Source organism: Balaenoptera borealis (assembly GCF_965194805.1).
Source record: "Balaenoptera borealis genome assembly, chromosome: 10".
Classification (NCBI taxonomy): domain Eukaryota; kingdom Metazoa; phylum Chordata; class Mammalia; order Artiodactyla; family Balaenopteridae; genus Balaenoptera; species Balaenoptera borealis.
The window spans coordinates 73,627,024-73,651,514 of NC_138874.1; the positions used below are offsets into that span (position 1 = coordinate 73,627,024).

A 24,491-nucleotide genomic window follows, 5' to 3' on the forward strand; every position below is an offset into this window, starting at 1 on the left:
CTCTAAGTGGGAAACACAAGAGAAGAAAAGGACCTACAAAAACAAACCCAAAACAATTAAGAATATGGTCATAGGAACATACATATCGATAATTACCTTAAATGTGAATGGATTAAATGCTCCAACCAAAAGACCCAGGCTTCTTGAATGGATACAAAAACAAGACCCATATATATGATGGCTACAAGAGACCCACTTCAGACCTAGGGACACATACAGACTGAAAGTGAGGGGATGGAAAAAGATATTCCATGCAAATGGAAATCAAAAGAAAGCTGGAGTAGCAATACTCATATCAGATAAAATAGACTTTAAAGAATGTTACAAGAGACAAGGAAGGACACTACATAATGATCAAAGGATCAATCGAGGACGAAGATATAACAATTATAAATGTTTATGCACCCAACATAGGAGCACCTCAATACATAAGGTAACTGCTAACAGCTTTAAAAGAGGAAATCGACAGTAACACAATAATAATGGGGGACTTTAACACCTCACTTACACCAATGGACAGATCATCCAAAATGAAAATAAATAAGGAAACAGAAGCTTTAAATGACACAACAGACCAGATAGATTTAATTGATATTTATAGGACATTCCATCCAAAAACAGCAGATTACACTTTCTTCTCAAGTGCGTGCAAAACGTTCTCCAGGATAGATCACATCTTGGATCACAAATCAAGCCTCAGTAAATTTAAGAAAATTGAAATCATATCAAGCATCTTTTCTGACCCCAACGCTGTAAGATTAGGTATGAATTACAGGGGAAAAAATGTAAAAAACACAAACACATGGAGGCTAAACAATACGTTACTAAATAACCAAGAGATCACTGAAGAAATCAAAGAGGAAATCAAAAAATACCTACAGACAAATGACAATGAAAACACAACGATCCAAAACGTATGTGATGCAGCAAAAGCAGTTGTAAGAGGGAAGTTTACAGCTATACAAGCCTACCTCAAGAAACTAGAAACATCTCAAATAAACAATCTAACCTTACACCTAAAGGAACTAGAGAAAGAAGAACAAACAAAACCCAAAGTTAGCAGAAGGAAAGAAATCATAAAGATCAGAGCAGAAATAAATGAAATAGAAACAAAGAAAACAATAGCAAAGATCAATAAAACTAAAAGCTGGTTCTTTGAGAAGATAAACAAAATTGATAAACCATTAGCCAGACTCATCAAGAAAAAGAGGGAGAGGACTCAAATCAATAAAATTAGAAATGAAAAAGGAGAAGTTACAACAGACACCGCAGAAATACAAAGCATCGTGAGAGACTACTACAAGCAACTCTATGCCAATAAAATGGACAACCTGGAAGAAATGGACAAATTCTTAGAAAGGTATAACCTTCCAAGACTGAACCAGAAAGAAATAGAAAATATGAACAGACAAATCACAAGTAATGAAATTGAAACTGTGATTAAAAATCTTCCAACAAACAAAAGTCCAGGACCAGATGGCTTCACAGGTGAATTCTATCAAACATTTAGAGAAGAGCTAACACCCATCCTTCTCAAACTCTTCCAGAAAATTGCACAGGAAGGAACACTCCCAAACTCATTCTATGAGGCCACCATCACCCTGATACCAAAACCAAACAAAGATACTACAAAAAAAGAAAATTACAGACCAATATCACTGATGAATATAGATGCAAAAATCCTCAACAAAATACTAGCAAACAGAATCCAACAACACATTAAAAGGATAATACACCATGATCAAGTGGGGTTTATCCCAGGGATGCAAGGATTCTTCAATATACGCAAATCAATCAATGTGATACACCATATTAACAAATTGAAGAATAAAAACCTTATGATCGTCTCAATAGATGCAGAAAAAGCTTTTGACAAAATTCAACACCCATTTATGATAAAAACTCTCCCGAAAGTGGGCATAGAGGGAACCTATCTCAACATGATAAAGGCCATATATGACAAACCCACAGCAAACATCATTCTCAATGGTGAAAAACTTAAAGCATTTCCTCTAAGATAAGGAAAAAGACAAGGATGTCGACTCTCACCACTATTATTCAACATAGTTTTGGAAGTCCTAGCCACAGCAATCAGAGAAGAAAAAGAAATAAGAGGAATACAAATTAGAAAAGAAGAAGTAAAAATGTCACTGTTTGCAGATGACATGATACTATACATAGAGAATACTAAAGACGCCACCAGAAAACTACTAGAGCTAATCAATGAATCTGGTAAAGTGGCAGGATACAAAATTAATGCACAGAAATCTCTTGCATTCCTATACACTAATGATGAAAAATCTGAAAGAGAAATTATGGAAACACTCCCATTTACCATTGCAACAAAAAGAATAAAATACCTAGGAATAAACCTACCTAGGGAGACAAAAGACCTGTATGCAGAAAACTATAAGACACTGATGAAAGAAATTAAAGATGATACCAACAGATGGAGAGATATACCATGTTCTTGGATTGGAAGAATCAACATTGTGAAAATGACTATACTACCCAAAGCAATCTACAGATTCAATGCAATCCCTATCAAATTACCAATGGCATTTTTTACGGAGCTAGAACAAATCATCTTAAAATTTGTATGGAGACACAAAAGACCCCGAATAGCCAAAGCAGTCTTGAGGCAAAAAAATGGAGCTGGAGGAATCAGACTCCCTGACTTCAGACTATACTACAAAGCTACAGTAATCAAGACAATATGGTACTGGCACAAAAACAGAAACATAGATCAATGGAACAAAATAGAAAGCCCAGAGATTAACCCATGCACCTATGGTCAACTAATCTATGACAAAGGAGGCAAAGATATACAATGGAGAAAAGACAGTCTCTTCAATAAGTGGTGCTGGGAAAAATACAGCTACATGTAAAAGAATGAAATTAGAACACTCCCTAACACCATACACAAAAATAAACTAAAAATGGATTAAAGACCTAAAGGTAAGGCCAGACACTATGAAACTCTTAGAGGAAAACATAGGCAGAACACTCTATGACATAAATCACAGCAAGATCCTTTTTGACCCACCTCCTAGAGAAATGGAAATAAAAACAAAAATAAACAAATGGGACCTAATGAAACTTCAAAGCTTTTGCACAGCAAAGGACACTATAAACAAGACAAAAAGACAGCCCTCAGAATGGGAGAAAATATTGGCAAATGAAGCAACTGACAAAGGATTACTCTCCAAAATTTACAAGCAGCTCATGCAGCTCAATATCAAAAAAAGAAACAACCCAATTCAAAAATGGGTAGAAGACCTAAATAGACATTTCTCCAAAGAAAATATACAGATTGCCAACAAACACGTGAAAGAATGCTCAACATCATTAATCATTAGAGAAATGCAAATCAAAACTACAATGAGGTATTACCTCACACCAGTCAGAATGGCCATCATCAAAAAATCTACAAACAATAAATGCTGGAGAGGGTGTGGAGAAAAGGGAACCCTCCTGCACTGTTGGTGGGAATGTAAATTGATGCAGCCACTATGGAGGTCAGTATGGAGGTTCCTTGAAAAACTAAAACTAGAACTACCATACGACACAGCAATTCCACTACTGGGCATATACCCTGAGAAAACCATAATTCAAAAAGAGTCATGTACCACAATGTTCATTGCAGCTCTATTTACAATAGCCAGGACATGGAAGCAACCTAAATGTCCATCGACAGATGAATGCATAAAGAAGATGTGGCACATATATACAACGGAATATTACTCGGCCATAAAAAGAAACGAAATTGAGTTATTTGTAGTGAGGTGGATGGACCTAGAGTCTGTCATACAGAGTGAAGTAAGTCAGAAAGAGAAAAACCATATACCGTATGCTAACATATATATGGAATCTTAAAAAAAAAAAGGTTATGAAGAACCTAGGGGCAGGATGGGAATAAAGATGCAGACCTACTAGAGAATGGACTTGAGGACATGGGGAGGGGGAAGGGTAAGCTGGGACAAAGTGAGAGAGTGGCATGGACATATATACACTACCAAATGTAAAATAGATAGCTAGTGGGAAGCAGCCCCATAGCACAGAGAGATCAGCTCGATGCTTTGTGACCACCTAGAGGGGTGGGATAGAGAGGGTGGGAGGGAGGGAGAGGCAAGAGGGAAGAGATATGGGGATATATGTATATGTATAGCTGATTCACTTTGTTATAAAGCAGAAACTAACACACCATTGTAAAGCAATTATACTCCAATAAAGATGTCAAAAAACACAAAACAAAACAAACAAACAAAAAATAAGATGCAGTATATTTATACAATTGAATATTATTCAGCCATAAAAAAGAATAAAATAATGCCATTTGCAGCAACATGGATGGGCCTAGAGATTATCATACTAAGTGAAGTAAGACAGAGAAAGACAAATATCATATAGTATTGCTTATATGTGGAATATAAAAAAAAAAAGATATAAATGAACTCATTTACAAAACAGAAAGAGACTCCCAGACATAGAAAACAAACTTATGGTTACCAAAGTGGATACGGGGGAAGGGATAAATTAAGAGGCTAGGATTAACATATACACATTACTATATATAAAATATATAGCCAATGAGGACCTGAATCACTGTGCTGTACCCCTGAAAATAACATAACATTGTAAATCAACTCTACTTCAATAAAAAATAAATTAATTTAAAAATACAAAAAAATAATAATAATAAGATGCAGCAGAACCTGCTGTTGAGGCCTCCCACTGCTGGAAGAGCTAAAGCACAGCCATAAATAATTCTAGAACAGGCCCTTCTGAGGAGGGCAGAGATGTTTTACAGAGGAAGTGAGTTTTGAGGTGGGACTCAAAGATGGGAGGACTCCATACGGTGGGGCGGAAAAACAAGAGCATCCTCAGAGGCAGGGACTGAAGTGTAGCTTGTGACCAGATGGTGGTGGGTCCTTGAACTCCACACCTGGAAGTCTGAATGCTATTTCATAAGCAAAGGGAAGTCCGTGAAGTACGAGTGACACCCTCTGACGATGTTCTTGTGGCGATATGCAAAGTAGACTGAGTGAGATAGGGAACACCCAAGGTATGATTGCAGCCATCAAGCTGCAAAGGCGAGGCCAATGGACAGGATGGAGTTTTCTCTCAGAAGACACTTGCTGATTTGAGTGCAAGGAGGGGTTGAACACTCTGCCAAGACTATGCCACCTACAGAAATAAAAAGACAGAGAAAGAGCCCAGGTAGCCCCAAGAAATCATTCTAAAGAGAAAAAGAGCCGTCCCTATCCCGGTGGGAAAGTTCTATCAGCAGAGAAAAATGGGGGCCTGCAGTTCTCCTTTATTGCCTTCATATTCTCAGCTAAAGAACCATTAAACCCAGAAAAGAAAAAACATTAAATCCAAAATGAAGAAGAATGAGCTACTCTAGTGAGCTACTCTAGTATATGCATGTCGGTTTGGAGAACCAAAACCTACTCTAGTTTAACTCTTTTTTCAAACAGCAGACTGGATGGCTCTTCTTTGGTAGGACCATGCCTTTCCTTACAGCAAACTCTTTGCTAATCTTCTCTTGCCTCTTGCTTGGATTTTAATCATGGCAGTTCTTCATACACACACTTACTGCCACACTGGTTTCCCTGGAACCCCACTGTCATTTAGCAGTAATCATGTCCTCATATTTTGATCAAATTATTTCCGTTGAAAAACGAGGCAGTTCAATGGGACCATAGTCAGGGTCTTTATTATGCCATTTCTTTACAAGAATCCTCCTGTCAGTGTTTGTTTACTGTTTAAAATCACTTATAAGGAGCCATGGGCACCAAGGGTGAAACCCATAGTGTGTCCCTGAGGGGCTGTATGGGGAGCTGATGAGAGAAGAAAGGAAAAAAGTGCAATTCTGGGGGGCCCAGGAGTGTCGTCCCAGGTCAGAGTCAGCCATGCATGCACCCCTCCTCCCAGACTCTCTGCTTGTCACCCGAGGGCTGACTGTTCCAAGGCCATCACTCGCATTGACCCTTCAGTCCCAGGAAGAATCCCACAGGGTGAAAGAGTGCTGGAGAGAAGTGGAGGAGGTCTCAGGAGCACGGAGGCTGGAGCAGATTGAGGTTGGGAGAGGGGACCAGGTGAGGAGGAAGGCTGGCCTGGGAATGTACACAGCAGGGGAGACCCAGGAAAGGCCCAAGATTAAAACCTGCCCTTGATAAACCTTGACAAGGGGCCCCAGAGTTGATATCATGCACTCTAAGTGGTCAGGGACCTGCTTTTTTACCACAGAATGGTGCCCAGATCTCAGCTTCACCATTCACTGTGCACCATTCACACTGCCAGACGGGGCCTTTGGCCACATGGGATTCACCCCCAGCAGAAAGAATTGAACTTCAGTACATGAGCATCATTTATTCAGCCTGGTCAGGCAAACGTATCACTGGTGCTTCCAGAAGCTCATTAAAAACAGCGCTTCCATTTCAGCCTTGACAGATAACATTATCATGTATGTTAATATCACAGGTGAAAGTCCATAGAGAGTGCCTTTGTCTTTTTTTTTTTAAAGAATCAATTTTCTTCATTTATTTATTTTTGGTTGCGGTGGGTCTTCATTGCTGCACACAGGCGTTCTCTAGTTGCGCTGAGCAGGCGCTACCCTTCACTGCGGTGCGCAGGCTTCTCATTGCAGTGGCTGCCCTTGTTGCAGAGCATGGGCTCTAGGCACCCTCCCATATCCTTGACCAGCCCTTGGCTGCAGGTGAGCAAGAAGGAGAAAGCAGACGACTCTACTGATTCATAGTTGTCTATTGGCAGAAGGTCAAGGGGAGAGGGATCAGATAGGACTGGAGTGACCCTGAAAAAACATTTACGAGAAGAGAGGCATGTTGCAATCTGTAATGGGAATTGCACTGTTTAATGGAAATTGGCAAGACTTATATTGCCAGACGTCCAAGTGTTCAGTTTTGAATTATGTTGAGATAGCTCTCCTTAAATCTTTGTTTAAAGGTTTCCTAATCTTGTACCCCCACCTCTCTTTCAACACAGTAGATAAATGCTAAATAGACAAGCTTCCCAGTTAGCCTCAGTAGACAGAGGAAAACAAAGCTGTCAGGTCATCTAAGATGCAGAGAGGAAACTGTGAAATGTCCACATGCACAGGCAGCACTCAGTGCCCACACAGTGCCCACGAGGGGCCCCGGGTTCCAGGGAACTCAGGAATACTGATGCTCTTCTCCTCCTCCAGGACTGGTAAGCACATCCTTGAGGACTATTTTCATGGAAACATCTTCTTCCACATTCTTCTCCTTGCAGCAATATTTGTTCCTTTATCTGTAAAACAGGGCCCAGGACCTTCAGGGGCTCAATGCCTCCAAAATTCTAGCTGATCTTGACCCTTCCTTCTTATTGAGCTGTCAGTCACTAGCCATTTCTTCTGTGTCCTCCCACCACCCCAATGCAAAACAAGAAACATTCAACTTAGTGGGAGAGCTATTAAGAGAGTGAAGGAGACCTATGTGGGAAAAAAGTAAGTGGACACTATCGGAAAGGGCATGCCAGGCGTCCAAGTGCTGGGTCTGGGCCTCTTCCTGGCTTCCAGATGGATGCCAAGCTGACCTCAGAGGCACAGACCTGGGACAGACAAAAGCAAGAATGAAAAAGAATGCCACCGTTTGACCATCTTCCCAGAGTCTTTCATCTCTTCACCATAGTCTTAATAACCATCTGGTCCAAAATATTACCTTAAAAATGTGTTGAAAATATGCCACTTTCGGCACATATATACAATGGAATATTACTCAGCCATAAAAAGAAATGAAATGGAGGTATTTGTAATGAGGTGGATGGAGTTAGAGTCTGTCATACAGAGTGAAGTAAGTCAGAAAGAGAAAAACAAATACAGTATGCTAACACATATATATGGAATCTAAGGAAAAAAAAAAAAGGCCATGAAGAACCTAGTGGCAAGACGGGAATAAAGACACAGACCTACTAGAGAATGGACTTCAGGATATGGGGAGGGGGAGGGGTGAGATGTGACAGGGTGAGAGAGTGTCATGGACATATATACACTACCAAATGTAAACTAGATAGCTAGTAGGAAGCAGCTGCATAGCACAGGGAGATCAGCTCGGTGCTTTGTGACCACCTAGAGGGGTGGGATAGAGAGGGTGGGAGGGAGGGAGATGCAAGAGGGAAGAGATATGGGAACACATGTATATGTATAACTGATTCACTTTGTTATAAAGCAGAAACTAACACACCATTGTAAAGCAATTATACTTCAATAAAGATGTTTTTAAAAAAATATGCCACTTTCAAAAAATCATGCAACTGCCACTGTGGAAAATAATATGCTGGTTCCTCAAAATATTGAACATAAAATTACCATATGATACAGCAATTCCACTTCTGCATATATACCCATAAGAATTGAAAGCAGGGACTCGAACAGATATTTTTACACCCATGTTCATAGCAGCATTATTTGAAACAGCCAAAAGGTAGAAATAACCCAAATGTCCATCGACAGATGAATGAATAAACAAATGAACAGAAAAACAAAATGTGGCATACACATATGATGGAATATTATTCAGCCGTAAAAGGGAAGTGATTTCTAATATATGTTATAACATGGATGAATCTTGAAGACATTATGCTAAGTGAAATAAGCCAAACACAAAAGGACAAATATGGTATGATTTCACTAATATGAGGTACCTAAATGTCTTAGTCCATTCAGGCTGCTATAACAAAAATACCACAGACTGGGTAGTTTATAAACAACAGAAACTTATTTCTCACAGTTCTGGAGGCTGGGAAGTCCAAGATTAAGATGCTAGTTAATTTGGAGTCCGGTGAGAGCTCGATTTCTGATTCACAGACTGCCTTCTTCCCGCTGTGTTCCCACATGGCAGAAGGGGCAAGGGAGCTCTCTAGGGTCTCTTTTATAAGGGCACTAATTCCAATCATGAGAGCTGTACCCTCATGACCTAATCACCTCCCAAAAGTTCCACCTCCGCATACCATCACACTGGGGATTAGGTTTCAACATATGAATTTTTGTCGGGACACAAACATGGTGGTTGCCAGACGCTGTGGGGAGGGAGGAATGGGGAGTAACTGTGTAATGGGGACAGAGTTTCAGTTTGGGAAGATGAAATGAGTTCTGGAGATGGATGGTGGTAATGGTTGCACAACAATGTGAATGTACTTAATACCAGTGAACTGTACACTTAAAATGGTTAAGATGGTAAATTTTATGTTATGTGTATCTTACCACAATTAAAAATAAAAACAGAAAATAACAAAGAAACCCCTGATGACCCCCCATCTTCCTCCAGCTACCCCCATTCCCCAACTCTGCACAATTCCAATTCCTCTCTTTTGACATTGTGTCACATTTACATTTTACCCCACCGTTTAACCAAAACCACTTTGATGACATCAGTGGTAATGTCATTTTTCCATCCTCATCTTACTAGACTTAACAGTATTTGATACAGGTAATTACCCTACTCCCTTCCACACTTTTCTTCAGGCCCTCTGGGTTTCTCCCTACCCCACTGGGCACTCCCTCTCAGCCTCCTGTGCTGTGTGTCTCCAACACAGCTATCCATTGGCAGAGTCGAGCCCAGCTTCAGTCCTTGATCTCTGACTACACGCTATTTCTGTCTACACTCACTCCTGAGGAATCTCATCCACTCTTACAGTTTAAATGCCACTTATAAACTAATGATTCACAAAGTATATTCCTCTCACGTTGAGCTTCTCACCTCAACTCCATTCTCACATTTCCAATACTCTACCAGACAGCCCCTCTCAAATGCTGGATCTTAAACTGGAAAATCAAAAAGCAAACTCCTGGAATATTATTCAGCCATAAAAAAAGAATGAAATCTTACCATTTGTGACAACATGGATGGACCTGGGGGTTACTACGCTAAGTGAAATAAATCAAACAGAGAAAGACAAATACCATATAATTTCACTTATACATGGAATCTAGAAAACAAAACAAATGAACAAACAAAACAAAACAGAAAAGGACTCATAGATACAGAGAACAAACTGGTGGTTGCCAGAGGGGGCAGGGGGAGGGCGCAAAATAGGTAAAAGGGATTAAGAGGTACAAACCTCCAGCTATAAAATAAATAAGTCACAGGGATGTAATGTACAGCAGAGGGAATATAGTCAATAATATTGCAATAACTCTGTATGGGGACAGATGGTAACTAAACTTGTCATGGTGATCACTTCATAATGTATAAAAATATCAAATCACTATTGTATACCTGACACTAATATAATACTGTATCTGTTATAATTCAACTTTTAAAAAGCAAATTTCTGATTCCTGCCCCCCCAAAAAAACCCAGTGCCCCCTGGATCTTCTTTTCCTCAGTGAAAATCAACTTCTTTCAGTTGCTTAGCCCAAATCTCATCTACCTTTGATGACCCTCTTCTCCTCCATTCCAAATCGATCTGTCAGCAAACCTTGTTGTACCTGCCTTTAAAGTAAATCCAGAATGTAGCCACTTCTCATCACCTCCATCACTATCAGGCCAGTGCAAACCACTGCAAACTGCCACCCTCCCTCCCCGAATCATTACACGAGTCTCTTCCCTCTTTTCTCCGATTCTGCCCTTGCATTAGGTGCCCCTCCCCAAATCTAATCACAACATCACTGCCTGAATAATCTTTTTAAAGCTTAAATGAAATCATGTCACTCCTTTGTTTAAAATCCCTCGATGCCTTTCCCTCTCAAAACCCTTAAAATGACCCAAATACTTAGCACAGCCTTAAGTCTCTCACCACCTGCACCACCGCCACTCAGCCGGCGGCCTCCTCGGCCAGGAATCATCCCAGCTCCACCCACACTAGGTGTCCAGCTCCTGTCTCAGGAGGCCTTCACAGGCTGTCCCCTTGGCTTGGAATGTGCTCCCCCACGACTCCTCCTGGCTCGATCCCTCACCCCTTCAGACCTCTACTCAGGCTACCTGCACAGCCAGCTTTTCCTGACCACTTTGTTTAAGGCTGTCAGCTCCCTCCTTCCTCATTGCCCCCCCCCCTTTCAGTCTTCTCTGCTCTGTGTGTGTTTCCAGGGCACTGATCACTTTCTCTCATTTGATACATTTTAACTTGTTTATTTGTTTATTTTCATTCCCCCACCCCTCACTGAACATAAGCTCCAAGCAAGCCAGGACTTTTTCCCTGTTTTATTCACTGCTTGATGCCCAATGCTGAGACCCAGAGGAGGGCCTCAACAGATATTTGTTCAACAAATGCATGAATAAATCATGACTCTCTTTACTTTTTCTCTTTCTTTATATCGCTTTCCTATAATTTCCATTGCTTTTTATTTTTGCTCTATCTATAAGGATGGCTCCAGTGTTACTTTCTCTGCCTCAGATTTTACAGTCCATTTGTCACTCATTACTTCTAGTGAGTTTTAATTTGCCCCATTGTGGATTTTTTTATTTCCAAGAACACATCCTTGTTCTCCTACTGTTCCTTTTTCATAATTGCCTACACTTGTGCTTAATCAAAGCAATAGCTCCTAAACACCTTCTGAGACCACAGACAAGAATTGTGTAGAGGTGCTTCTGTTTTCTACATTAACTATTTGGGTCGGGGTCCTTTGATTACCTGGCTAGACGCCTCCTTACGCACTGCTGGCTCATAGAGCCACCCAGCGGTTCTTTGTGGCCCATCCACATTAGTGAACAGAGGCCTTGACTGATCACTTGGAGCCAGAAATCAGACATCAGGCTCCAAGTTCTTTCTCCCACTGGGAGCTTCCCCACTGGGGCCTCACTGCCCACCTGTCTGACGCTGGGGTAAAACAGATGGTCTTTTAACTCCCTTTCCAGATTCTGCAGTTGGTGAGTCCATGAGCAACATACTTAACAGCATTTGATAGCTACTGGATAATTTTCTTACCACCAAGGTAATTATCAAGGTAATTCCACTTCCTCATCATCACCATCACACAACATTTATAAGGGGCCTTGCCAAGCATGGTGTGGAAATCAGAGTTTCAAAAAATAAAAATGATGCTTATTGAGTGCCACTGCATCCAAAGTTTCAGGTTTGTTAAGAGATACAATCCTTGTTCCTATGAAGCTTAAATACTCATTATGTAGTGTTCCAGTTACCCACATCTATGGACCAAACATATCAAAACTCAGTGGGTAAAAACAAAAACCACTTTATTATATCCCCCAGTTTCTTGGCTCAGAGATCTGGCAGTTTGGCTGGGTGATTCATCTGTTCTACATGGAATAGCAGAGGTCACTTGGTGGTTTTCAGGTGGTAGGTGACTCTTGACAGGACCAAGCTGGTTTCACTCACACATCTAGCAACTTGGAAGAGATGGGGGAAAGCTCAGCTGGGACTGTCAGCCAGAGCTCCTACACATGCCCTCTCCAGCATAGCTGTCCCACAGTAACTGGAGTTCCCAAATGGTGCCTGAGGATTCCAGAGTGGGTGTTCTGGTAAACAAGGCAGAATGCATGGCCTTTTATGACCTAGTCTCAGAGTCACATAGCATCACTTCTGTCATATATTACTGTTCATAGCAGCCCACTCAGATTCAAGGAAAAGGGACACAGTCACCATCTCTCAATGAGAAGAATGTCAAAGAATTTACAGCTATCTTTTAAAATCTCCACAGGAAGCAATAATACACAGAAAGGAAACTCTTTAAAAGAACTATCTTAAAACGGAACTTCTTAAAGACAACTTGACCTATACATGAATGTTTATAGCAGTTCTATTCATATTCACTAACAACTGGAAATAATCCAATGTCCTTCAGTGGTTGAATGGATAAACAAACTGCAGTACACCCATAGGATGGAATACTACTTAACAATAAAAGACACACATTACTGATACATACAACAACTTGGATGAATCTCAAAGGTAATATGCTGAGTAAAGAAAGCCAGTCTCAAAGTTTACGTACTCTGTGAATCCATTTATATGACATTCTCAAAATGATAAAATTTATAGTGACAGAGGACAGTTCATGGGTACCAGGAGCGAGGGTGAAGGGATGGTGTGCCTGTAAAGGACCAGCACCAGGGAGTTTCTGGAGTGATGAACGGTTCTGCATCCTGATTGTGGTGAATGTATACATGTATTAAAATTCATAGAACTGTACACCGCCCAAAAAAGTCACATTTACTGTATGTTAATTTTTTAAATAAAATAAAATAAAATAACTTTAAGCCAAGTAACAATTAACTTGTTCTGGACTTAAAACATTAACACTGAAGGAATTCTGAAAAGGTGACTGATCACTTGTGCAAGGAACGTGTGTGCTGGGGAAGGGGTGCAATCCTGTCTCATGCTTTCTGCCCCCTCACCAAGGGCTCACTCTAGTCATGCTGACCTGAGTCAGCCATGTCCTGCCATGTCCGACAGGCATAGAGGCAGAGGCACAGAGAGATTCAGGAACCTGCGGAAGTCACAGGCCAAGTCGGCAGCTCTGGTTGCCAGTAACCTCCTGCTTACCAGAGCCCCTCACCGCCACGTGAGCACTAACAGCCAGCACAGGGACACCAGCCAAAACTCCTCCAAAACCCTCCCCAAGTTTCATTTTTCTGCAATTAAAACATTTGTCAAAGAGGATTTAATCCTGGTGTTGTAAAGTGCTATGTCAAACAAATTTGGTTCAATATTTTTAAACGTTCTGCGAAATGGCTATTCCCAATAGTAATTCAACTAAGTTACCATGGCTTTAAACAAAAACAGCAACTAAAAAGATCATATTTTGATGTACCAGGAAAAATCATTTTGAACCACAGTCATGAATTCCCTTGCAAAAAAAAAAATTAAGTCCAACTGTAAAAGAGCTCCCTAAAATGAAGCCTCAGAAAATCTATAAGTCAGAGGAGGGACAAATGCAAAGGAAAGCAAATCTATGGTATTAATATGAAACTGTGGACAAGAGTGGTTTTTTGGGAAATCCTCAACTCGTTTCACCTCCATTTCTATCCACCACACTTTGCTTGTATTTCCCCTGTGGATAAGGAGTAGTCTGAAAAATAGTGCTTATGGTAAATTCAAACTGTAAAGTAGATAGGTAGTTCCACAAGTCAACATGTATGTGTAAGCAGGATAAGTTCATTGATGTGAAAGAGCATTTGCTAAATATTAGAACAAATTGTGGGCTGAGGAGGTGCAGGGAAGAGATGGGGAAGCAATGCGTAATGTTAGCAGGGAGCATGGGGGGCCGGGAGGAGAACATAGCGGCAGGGAAACATGGCAACAGGGAGAACGTGTCCGGTGCAGAACATGGCAGGAGGCCCCACAAACACGCAGGAAGCCACGTGCCATTTCCCTGACCCACTCAACCTGGTGGCCCAGACTCTTGGACATCATGCCCTGACTACACCCAGATGAGAAGATGTACATCTCCCACCAGCCACCAAAAATGGACCACTCCACCTTCGGTTTCCCCAAGGGCCACCCTTGCTACCTTCCCTCCCTGGGAGCTCCCCAAAGCACTCACATTACCACTGCATCTGTGAGGTGATAGGTTGGGCCTTTTCCTTGGCCTCCTTACCAAAGGTATAATTAAGAATCTCCTATAGGTTTTTTTGTTTACCCAATACATACAATGTAGCATTCAGGGGCGTGGGGGGTATGGGGAGACAGGAAAAGGCACCAAGAGGGTCATATTGTGATGATGGGAGGCACAATCAAGAAGAACATTTAGCCCTCACTGTGGTTCCAGGCCCAGATAACATAAGCCTACAGGTAAAATAACTCCTACAGGAATCAAAAGGATAAAACAGAACAAACCAGTGTCCTGAGAGGTTTTATCTTTTTCTTTTTGGCTGTGTAGCACAGCATGTGGGATCTTAGCTCCCCCACCCGGGATGGAACCCATGCCCCCTGCATTGGAAGCCAGAGTCTTACCCACTGGACTGCCAGGGAAGTCCCAGTTTGTCCATTTTTTCTGGGAGGTTTTAATGTATCTATTTTAATATACATTTTTAACAGATCAAATACATAAAAATGAAGATGAAAAGGATCAAAATAATGTATATAATCAGTCCTTGGTTCAGAAGCATTCACGTTACTTTTTGCCATCTATTTCAGAATAGTACTTTAGAGGAGCTAACAATTAGTCATGTTATCAATTCTAAATCTTCATAATAAAACTCACCTCTCTGCTCAGCCTGCCTATGACATCTCCTGGAGAGACACACAGCAATAGCTCAATAGTATCCAGTAAAATCTACACCGGGAGGCAATGAAGTACACAGACCCTAGGATGGAGCTGAATGCACCTGGGTCCAGCCCTGTCACTAACAGCGCGACCTTGGGCATCTCTCCCTACTTTAGTCCTATTAAAATGTGGAAATGACAGTCTAAGCCTCAAAATGTTATGGAGCCAACTGAATGAAAGCTTATAGTAAGTGTGTTATTAAATACATACATAGAGTTTAAGTCTATCCACACTGGGAATAACTAAAATATTTACCCCCTTTGGGTACTATGTTATAGGTAAAAGCCAAACTTACTCCTTGTAAATTCGTAAGTATGAAATGCTGTACACGTAAAATGTTTATGAGAGTGTCCAATAAATAGTATATGCACAGTAAATGTTAGCGAATAGTCACTAATGATCTGGGGCTTAAAAACACTATTAAAAAAGAAACAATTCAAAAGAAATGGTTAGTTTGTAAGATTTGTAACTTTCTTTTTTTTTTTTTTTTTTAGTTGTGGCGAGCGGGGGCTACTCTTTTTTTTTTTTTTAATTTATTTATTTTTATTTATTTATGGCTGTGTTGAGTCTTCGTTTCTGCGCGAGGGCTTTCTCCAGTTGTGGCAAGCGGGAGCCACTCTTCATCGCGGTGCGCGGGCCTCTCACTATCGCGGCCTCTCTTGTTGAGGAGCACAGGCTCCAGACGCGCAGGCTCAGTAATTGTGGCTCACGGGCCCAGCTGCTCCGCGGCACGCGGGATCCTCCCAGACCAGGGCTCGAACCGCGCCCCCTGCATTGGCAGGCAGACTCTCAATCCCTGCGCCACCAGGGAAGCCAGCAAGATTTGTAACTTTAAGGTTATAAGTGAGGGGGCATCAAAAGGGAAGTAGAAGAAGTCTTAACACTCAGAAAATTACAGAGAATAATTCTTACTCTGTATCACTCGGGAGCTTTAACATGCATGTAAGAGAAAGCTCACCTCAACTTGGCTCAAAAACAATTAAAACACATAACTGGAGGTCCAAGAGTTAAGACAGCTCCGGAACTGGTTGACCCAGGGACTCTCTGATGCCATGAAGTTCTAAGTTTCTTAGAACAGAGTTCTAAGAGTTCTAACAGAGTTCACAGAGTTAGCTCCATCTCCTCCTCATGACTGCAGTCTGGTTGCCTGTAAAAACTAAAACTACAGGCTTCTTCATTCTCGCCTAAAGGAGGGCGCACTATTCCAACAAACACTTCTGGTCTCCTGCCCCAGAGAGCGTGGCCAAGCGAGAGCTAGCGTCAATCCACAGCAAGAACTGGAATGGGTCCTCAGCTTCACCCCAAATGGTAGAAAACAGAAAAGGGGGAAAATTCAAGAGATAATGTGGGCAATAATAAATGCCGAATAGTTAACCACTGGGTCTGCTGTCTCCCTGAGTGGGTTTTTCAGGATGCAAACAATGGATAGCTAATTAACTGTGTCCATTACACACATCCGCTGATTCTTTGAGACACATTCACCACATCCAAGGGGACAAATTTTGCCCAGAGGATGGTCAGTGAGCTATTCTGTCAGAAACCATTTGCTGATCTATTTAAATATCCACAGAGATTAACTGGCTTCTCATGTGATCCCTTTTAGTCCAGTGTTTCTGTGCTGGGTACCATGAAAATCCAGTTTGATTGTTCCATTGGGCTCAAAATGGAGATATGGCCCAGAAGGCCATGGACTTGCTCTGCTTGAGACTGATATGGGGTCAGGAGGCCCAGTGCTGACCCAGGCCCGGGCTGCACTCCATCCTTTGTACTTCCTCAAATTAGCAGTCCTGATTTCATAAATTACACAGTTTTCTCAGTTCATCCAAAATTCTGACAAAACATTTTTTTTCCAAGCCTGGTTTATTTCCAAAGGTGAAAAAGTCTAAATTATAAAACACTGCCAACGTCTCAACAAAAGTAAACAAGGGAGAATTAGGTGAAAAATCATGGAAGTTTATAAAAACTCCTACACAGAATGAAGAATCCCCAAGGGCAATTTGTCTGGTTTAAATTAATAACTTATGCTATGATTAAAACACCATTTGTATGAATCCTTCAGTGACTCCACATAATGAGAAAGGTCAAAGCTTGACCGCATGCGTTGTATGGTTTGGGGCCCTGCTCACATTCTTTAATTTGGAACAAGAGGTCTCCTAACTTTGCCTGGATGCTGTGTGCTATCAGCACAGAAGCATGTACCTCCTGGATTCTCAGGAACCTCTAACTCCACTTCTAGCCTGGAGTGATAATAGCTATGGCCCCTGCACCTTTTTATTTAAAATTCACAAAAACAATATAAATATCTGCAAGATATAAATAAAGAGCTGAAGATAGAGTGAGGTATTTCTTAAATGACAGGCAGAATCACTCAGATAATCAGGGCTTAGAGAAAACATTAATTTAAACCAAAAGCATTTACTACTCTCTTGGGAACAATGAAGGGTCATTGTCACATCTGTTTAGTGGCATCTGTTTACCTTTTCAATCACTGCACTCAGTGGCCCTCAGAGAAGAGTTTTACAGCTTCTCAAGATTGTGTTTTCTGGCATCCATCCAGGAGATCACAAGGTTACTTTGTTTCCACCTTAGTAACAGGGTGAATAATGTTAACAGATTTTTTCTGTTGTTGAGCTATCCTTGCATGCCTTCATCAGAATGCACTATTCTTTCTTTAAGAATATTGTTTGGGGACTTCCTTGGCAGTCCAGTGGTTAAAGACTTTGCCTTCCACTGCAGGAGATGTGGGTTCAATCCCTGGTTGGGGAGCTAAGATTCCCACATGCCTTGTAGCCAAAAAACCAAAACACAAAATGAAAGCAATATTGTAACAAGTTTGATAAAGACTTTAAAAATGGTCCATGTTATAAAAAAAAAAAAAACTGTTTGATTTGTTAACATTTCAACTGAGATTTTGCATCTTTGTTTATGAGTGAGATTTTCCTTTTAATGCTGTTCTTTAGTCTACTGTAGGATCAGGATTATGTTCACTGTTTAGAAAAAGATGAGGACTGTTTCATTTTTTTTCTGTATTCTGGAACAGATTAAACTACAGAAATTATCCATCCCTTGAAAGATAGTGACTATTTTAGCAGTATATTTTGGAACACTTTTTCAATTTCTTCCATTATTTGGGGGGAATTTTTGGACCCTTCTTGAATCAAATTTAGAAATTTAGTTTCCCAGAATTTGTTCTCTCCATCTAGATTGTTTAAAAGCTTTTATAAAGGATTTCTTCTTTTTATTTTTTTTTATTATTATTTTTTCATTTTTTTTGGCCATGCCGCACGGCTTGCAGGAGAAGCACACAGTCCTAACCACTAAACCACCAGGGAATTCCCATGGATTTCTTCTTTTTAAAATACCTTAACTTGGGACTTCCCTGGTGGTCCAGTGGTTAAGACTCTGTCCTCCCAATGCCAGGGGCCCAGGTTCAATACCTAGTCAGGGAACTAGATCCCACATGCCACATGCCACAACTAAGACCTGGAACAGCCAAATAAATAAATAAATAAATATTAAAATACCTCACCTTTCATGAATCACACTGAGTTTCTCATTCTTCAGTGCTAATATTATTGGTTTTCTCTTTTTCTCTTGACTACTGTCAAGAGGTTGGCCTATTTTGGTATTTTCAAAGAATCATCTTTTTTCTTTCATTTCTGAATCTTCATTAATTTGTGCGTTTTTGTTGTTTAATGAGTCCTTCCTACTACTGTATTTTGTTAAATTTTTTTTTTATTATTTTATTTTACTTTATTTTTTTACCTCCTTGACTTTTCGCCTTATTTTTTCTTGTCTAGTAAATACATTTAAAGGCAGGGGGACTTCCCTGGCAGTCTAGTGGTTAGGACTCCACACTTCCACTGCAGGGGGCATGGGTTCGATCCCTGGTCAGGGAACTAAGATCCCACATGCCGTGTAGCATGGCCAAAATAAATAAATACATACATACATAAATAAAAACTAAAAATAAAAATAAAGGCAGGAACACTCTTCTGAGTTACATTTAGACACAACATGTCATGCTGTTGGTAGCTTTCACTTTTAAATACTCTGTACTTTCTAATTGATATTCTCTATAGTCAAGAGTTGTTTAGAGGTGTGGCCAGGATGGCAGAGTAGAAAAACCCTGAGTTCACCTCCTACAAGCACACTAAAAATCACAACTGTTTACAGAGCTACTATTTATGAGAACAATCTGAAGACTAGCAGAAAAGATTTTCCACAATTAAAGATATAAAGAAGGAATTACAACTAGAAGAGTAAAGGGGGCAGAGATGTGGTATAGTCAAGAATCATACCCCTGGGTGGGTGACCCACATACGGGAGGTAATCACAATTGCACAGGTTCCCCCCAAGTAGCAAAGAGTCTAAGCCTCACTTCAGGTTCCCCAAGCCTGGGGCTCCTGCACCAGCAATACGAGCCCCCAGAATGTCTGGATTTGAAGACCTGCAGGGCTTGTATATGAGAGAGCCAGAGTGCTATAGGAAACAGAGACTTTGCTCCCAAAGGGCACACACAAAAATCTCACACACCAAATCCCAGTGCAGAGGCAGTAATTTAAAAGGTGCCTGGGTCAGATCCACTTGCTGATCTTGGAGAGCCTCTCGGAGAGGCAGGAGACAACTGAGACACCCCCTGTGGATACATGGTGGCAGCCATTTGGGGGAACTTATTCTACCACAAGGATACTTGTGTTGACAAGGGCCATTTTGGAGTCTTCTCTCTAGCCTATTAGCACCAGAGGGCCAGCACCAGTCCCAGAATCCCCAGGCCAAGCAGCCAGCCTCTCAGGGACCTGGCCCCTTCTACCAGTGGGCCAGCACCAGCCCTGGGACCCCACAGCCCTGCAGCTAGCCACCCCAAGACCTGGTCCCATTCACCAGCAGGCCAGCACTAGCCTGGGGCTCCCCAAGCCCCACAGCCAACCACCCTGGGACAAGGACCCTCCCACCAGTGGACCAGCACCAGCCCCAGGATCCCCCTGGCCCTGCAGCAAGCCACCCTGGGACCTAGCCCTGTCCATCAGTGGGCCAGCAGCCACCACACGAGACAAGGCCTGGCAAGCAACCGAGCCAGGGGCCAGCCCTGCCTACCAGTACACCAACAGTAGTTGGCCCCACCATAACAGAAGGGACACAGCCCACACAGGGGAACTGCTAGAGAATACGGCTCTGGTGACCAGATTGTAGTATGCTGCTGAGCCCCATAAGAAGTCTCCTAAATAAGGCCACTTCTCCAAGATCAGGAAATATAACCAACCCACCTAATATACAATAATAAACCCAGGGAATTAGGCAAAATGAGGCAACAGAGGAATATGCTCCAAAGGAAAGAACAAGATAAAACCTCAGAAGAAGAACTATGGGAAGTGGAGATAAGAAATCTACCCAAAAAGAGTTCAAGGTAATGATCATAAAGATGCCCAACAAACTTGGGAGAAGAGTGGATGAACACAGAGAGAAGTTTAACAAAGAGTTAGAAAATAGAAGGAAGATACATATATACAATGGAATACTACTCAGCCATAAAAAAGAATGGAATAATGCCATTTGCTGCAACATGGATGCAACTAGAGATTAGCATACTAAGTGAAGTAAGTCAGAAAGAGAAAGACAAATAGCATATGATATCACTTTATGTGGAATCTAAAATATGGCACAACAACTACTGAAGCCCGCGCACCTAGAGCCCGTGCTCCACAACAAGAGAAGCCACCGCAATGAGAAGCCCACGCACCGCAACGAAGAGTAGCCCCTGCTCACCGCAACTAGAGAAAGCCCGTGCGCAGCAACGAAGACCCAACGCAGCCAAAAATAAATAAATAAATTTGTTAAAAAATAATAAAATATGGCACAAATGAACTTATTTACAGAACAGAAACAGATTCATAGACACAGAGAACAGACTTGTGGTTGCCAAGGGGGAAGAAGGGAGGAAAGAGGGATGGACTCAGAGTTTGGGGTTGGAAGATGCAAACTACTACATTTAGAATGGATAAACAACAAGGTCCTAATGTACAGCACAGGGAACTATACTCAATATCCTGTGATAAACCATAATGGAAAAGAATATAAAAAAGAACGTCTCTTTGTGTATAACTGATTCACTTTGCTGTACAGTGGAGATTGGCACAACATTGTAAATCAACTATACTTCAATAAAAAAAAAGAAAAGAAAGAAAAGAAAAGAGAAAGAAGAACCAAAGAGAGCTGATGAATATAATAACTGAAATCAAAAATACACAAGAAGGTATTAAGTAGGTTAGATGATACAGAGATCAGCAAACTGGAAAACAGAGTAGTGGAAATCACTCAAGCAGAACAGAAAAAGGAAAAAGGAATTTTAGAAAATGAAGATCATTTAAGAGACCTCTGGGACAACATCAAGCATACTAATATTCACATTATAGGGGTCCCAGAAGGAGAAGAGAGAGAGAAAGAGGCAGAGAACTTATCTGAAGAAATAATAGCTAAAAAATCCCAAAACCTGGGAAAGAGAACAGACAACCAGGTCCAGGAAACACAGAGAGTCCCAAACAAGGTGAACCCAAAGGGGTCCTCACCAAGACACATTACAATTAAAATGGCAAAAATTAAAGATAAAGAGAGAAGCTTAAAAGTAGCAAGAGAAAAGCAACTAGTTACATACACAGGAATTCCCATAAAACTGTCCCCTGACTTTTCAGCAGAAACGTTGCAGGCCAGAAGGGAGTGCCACAATACATTCAAAGTGATGAAAGAAACAACCTACAACCAAGGATACTCTACCCAGCAAGGCTTTCATTCAGATTTGAAGGAGAAAGAAAGAGTTTTACAGACAAGAAAAAAACTAAAATAGCTCAACACCACTAAAGCAGCTTAACAAGAAATGTTAAAGGGACTTCTCTAAGTGGAAAAGAGAAGCCCGCAACTAAAAATATAAAAATTACAAAAGAACAAATTTTATTGGTAAAGGCAAACAAAGGGTAACCTTAATAGTTCGTAGGAAGGTTAAAAGGCAAAGTAGTAAGATTATCTACATAATAATTAAGGGACACACAAAACCCAGAAATGAACCCATACTTATATGGTCAATTAATCTATGACACAGGAGCAAGAATATACAATGGGGAAAAGACAGCCTCTTCAATAAATGGTGTTGGGAAAACTGGACAGCCACATGCAGAAAAAACCGAAGTGGACTGCTTTCTCACACCATCTACAAAAATAAACTCAAAATGAATTAAAGACTCAAATGTAAGATCTGAAACCATAAAACTTCTAGAAGAAAACGTAGGTAGTACACTCTGTGACACTGGTCTTAGTAATATTTTTTTTTGGATATGTCTCCTCAGGTAAGGGAAACAAAAGGAAAAATAAACAAATTGGACCATATGAAACCTTTGAATAGCGACATTTTATCAACAACAAAATGTGCTGATAAAGAACATGGCACTGGAAAAGAACATGCGTGTATCTTGTTTATTAAATATTATAGTACCTCAATAATATTAATTATATTATTCAAACTATTTGATTTCTTACATATTTGTTGTCACTATTCTGGCAATTTTCTGAAAGATGTGCAAAAACACTCATGATTAATGCATCTTAATAGGTTTTTTAACTTTTGCAATGTGAACAATGGCCCCGATAATTATAAAAATGCAAAAAAAGTTAAGTAAGATGGATTTATAGATGGATAGTAGAAAGATGGATAAGTTTTAATAAAGCAAATACAGCAAAATGCTCATTGTAGACTCCAGATGGTTTATATACAGGTGTTCACTGTATAATTCTTTCAACTTTTCTGTTTGAACATTTTCATAATAAAATGTTCAAAAGAAACAAAATTTTAAAACCAACTTCACGAATGTGTGCTTTAAGAATGGCCACCAGCTAAAGTCCTCAAAGCAAGTTAACTTGTCTTCATCACCCACAGATATTACAGAATGAAATTGATGCAAGGAAATGTAACATCACTGTCTTGCATATAAACACTCAAATTTAAAATCTACCTAGAATAATATCAGCAATTAACACTTATTTAATGTCTACTCTGTGCCAGAACATGTATTATCTCACTTTTATCTTCACTGTCGTGAGGTAATAACTAATATCACCATTTTATAGGTGAGAAAACTGAGGCTCATAAAAGTGAAGGAGGAAAAAAAAAAAAAAAAGTGAAGGAGGTTTTCTAAGTCTGGACAGCCTATCAGTGGCAGAGCCAGGATTCACACTCAGACCCATGTGACTCTGTGACTAGCATCGTTCAGCCATAGACTCTGCAGACCTACTGTGTCAATACAGCAGCCACTAGCTACAAGCAGCTGCTGAGCACCAGAAATGAAGTAAGTCTGAATTGCCATGTGCTCAGAGTATAAAAGACACACCAGCTTTCTAAGACTTGGAACAGAAAAAAGAAAATAAAATATTTCTGATCATTTTTAATGTTATGTGTTGAAATAATATTTTGTATATATTGGGTTAAACAAAATGTTATTTTTTATTTATTTATTTATTTTTAGTAAATTTATTTTATTTATTTATTTTTGGCTGCATAGGATCTTTGTTGCTATGCGCGGGCTTTCTCTAGTTGCAGCGAGCGGGGGCTACTCTTCGCTGCAGTGCGCGGGCTTCTCATTGCAGTGGCTTAGGCACACGGGCTTCAGTAGTTGTGGTAGGTGGGCTCAGTAGTTGTGGCTCACAGGCTCTAGAGCGCAGGCTCAGTAGCTGTGGCACACGGGCTTAGTTGCTCCGCAGCACGTGGGATCTTCCCAGACCAGGGCTCGAACCCGTGTCCCCTGCATTGGCAGGAGGATTCATAACCACTGCACCACCAGGGAAGCCCCAAAAACATATATTTTAAATTAATTTTAACTACTAGAAATTTTTAATTGTATATGTAGCTCACATTAAATTTCTACTGGACAGTGCTAGTCTAGACCTATCTGACTCTGAAATGAATTGTTTTGTGTTTCTTTCCTCTAATTTAAGTCAATAGCCTCCTTGTGACAAAAATAATACAAAAGGAGGTAGTGAAAAGAATCACCTTAAGAGCACGTTATGCCAGCCTGAACCCCAAGGAAGGGGGACAGTGTTGTCATATGAGGGACAGTGGAGGCAAGCATGTTTGGACTGGCAGGCAGGTGACATGGAAGGACTTGTTTTACCTACAGGAGGGGTTCTCGTGTGAAGATCAAATAGACCAGCACACATGAGGCAGCTCCTACATTACAAAACATCATCCAGCGTGGAATTTGCTGGTTACTGAATGCCTGCTACATGCAAGCTTCTCTAA

At 40.7% G+C, this 24,491-nt stretch overlaps 1 protein-coding gene across 1 annotated transcript in view; it reads right to left on the bottom strand.

Moving 5' to 3' along the window:
• Positions 1–14,549, bottom strand: part of LOC309604699 (uncharacterized protein) — a 114,895-nt gene extending 100,346 nt beyond the window's left edge. Inside the window, exon 1 of the mRNA XM_082339674.1 lies at positions 8,770–14,549. Within this exon, the coding sequence (XP_082195800.1) occupies positions 8,770–8,937 (168 nt within the window). The 5' untranslated portion in view covers positions 8,938–14,549. The remainder of the gene's footprint in view (positions 1–8,769) is intronic.
• Between the last annotated feature and the right edge of the window lie 9,942 nt (positions 14,550–24,491).